Below are 1,859 nucleotides of genomic sequence, written 5' to 3' on the forward strand. Positions count from 1 at the left end.
GTGTGTGTGTGGGGTGTGGTGTGTGTTTGTGTGGTGGTGTGTGTGTGTGTGGTATGTGTGTGTGTGTGTGTGTGTGTATTACCTGTGGATTATATATACATACCTATACATATATATACACACATATACATACATATTACATATCCCCTCTCACACCCCCCCCCACACACACACACCCACACACACACACACACACACCCATATATATATTATTATATCTCTCTCTCATCTCTCTCATCTATCAATCCTCTCTCTCTAATCTCTCTCTCTATCATGTGTTTTGTTGTGTGTTGGTGTCTCACTTATACGTTTATCTCCTTTCTTTGCTTGTATGCTCAGTTCTTATTGTTTGTGGTGAAAGTTTAATATAAAATTATTTGTTGAGAGACATCCATACTGAACTGGTTTGATTTAAACAGGGACTATCAAATCAGATTTTGGTCCCCAGCTGAAGAGCCTCCCCAGTAAGCATTTACAGCTGGTGGCTTGGGATCCTCCTGGCTATGGCAAAAGCAGGCCTCCAAACAGAGACTTTAACTTTGACTCTTTACGCACAGATGCCACCATGGCTGCTGTTATGATGAAGGTTAGTCTGAATCTCTGTTACATATTACATAACAATAACATTCCCCCAACATGTTTGTATAGGCCTAAGTTCAGAAAAATATATAACTAACCCTTACTGCTGGGTGCTTATGTCCACAGTAGATTTTGTTTTGCAAAGGTTTACGTACAAATCAATGTTGTTATCATTACATTATTATTATTATATACATCAACATACTAATAACAAGTAAAAAATTACAAGAATGTTTCCAAAAATCATGAAAAACGGTAAACAAGTGAGGTCATAGGAAAGTCATTGACTCCTTAATAACTAAGGACTTTTGGTAGCCATTTGCAAATAAAATTATAAACTAAGCTCATAATGGATATACCTGTATTTTTGCCATCCTGGCATAAAAAGTGTTATAATGTTACACAGCATAATAATATACTATAATTTTCTTGGATCATAATTGTCACTAGGTACTCTGGTTTCCTGTGTTCCCAAAACAGGGTTTCCAAGACTGATAATCCCCCAACATATCTTATTGTAGAGCTAGATCAAACTATAGTGTGCTAGTCTCAGGAAGTAAGATCTGACAACCATCCAGATTCTTTGAGTATTCAACCTTTGTTCAATGATGGTTTCAATTTTAAAAACTTGTATTGAAATTTACTGCCATCAACACCACTAGAGCCCTTGGTGAAATCAGTAGACTATCCACCGAGTCTCGTGGAGGTTTTTTTTTTTTTTTTCTTTCCTGGTACTCTGTCCACCTAAGTAAGTGTTTTGCTTCTCTCACTTTCTCAGGTCTTGTTACTTATTTAGTAAAGAAGGGATATTGGTGAATTTCAGAGATTAAGATTTAAAACAAAAGCAGCCTAATGTTTTTTATCGTTTTGTATATAATGTAAAAACACAAGGCACAAACAAAAACTACTAGTAGAAATTAAGAGTGGATGAATTAAACATGTTTTCAGAACCTTGGTTACAAGAATTATTCATTTACACTTTTGGATGAGTGTTGGGGCATTACAGCCCATGTTGCTTGCTGCTGGATTCACCAGCTGTTGAAAAATGATTATATTTGGAGCAAATGCCTATATTCCTAAAGAAAAAAAGAGAACAGAAATTCTGCAAAGGTTAGTTGGAATATTATGAGCTTCATGATTTAAATACAAGCAACTTATCTTTTCACACAAGAATTACTGATGCATCTTTCGTTCATAAAGCATAACTTTGTATTCAGCTGCAGTTAGTTTGTGAATATGGGATTTACATTTTTCCAGAAACTAGAGTTTTTTTGCTCTTC

General features: G+C 35.5%; 1 protein-coding gene across 1 annotated transcript; it reads left to right on the forward strand.

Moving 5' to 3' along the window:
- Window positions 1-419: 419 nt before the first annotated feature.
- LOC119583023 (valacyclovir hydrolase-like) lies at window positions 420-1,659 on the forward strand (the record flags this gene model as incomplete). Its single annotated transcript, XM_037931536.1, is given in 2 exon segments — window positions 420-586; window positions 1,528-1,659. Coding segments are annotated over 2 exon segments (299 nt in total), but the record flags the coding sequence as incomplete, so codon positions are not given.
- Between the last annotated feature and the right edge of the window lie 200 nt (window positions 1,660-1,859).

This window comes from Penaeus monodon, chromosome 16 (genome assembly GCF_015228065.2).
Source record: "Penaeus monodon isolate SGIC_2016 chromosome 16, NSTDA_Pmon_1, whole genome shotgun sequence".
NCBI classification, from domain to species: Eukaryota; Metazoa; Arthropoda; class Malacostraca; order Decapoda; family Penaeidae; genus Penaeus; species Penaeus monodon.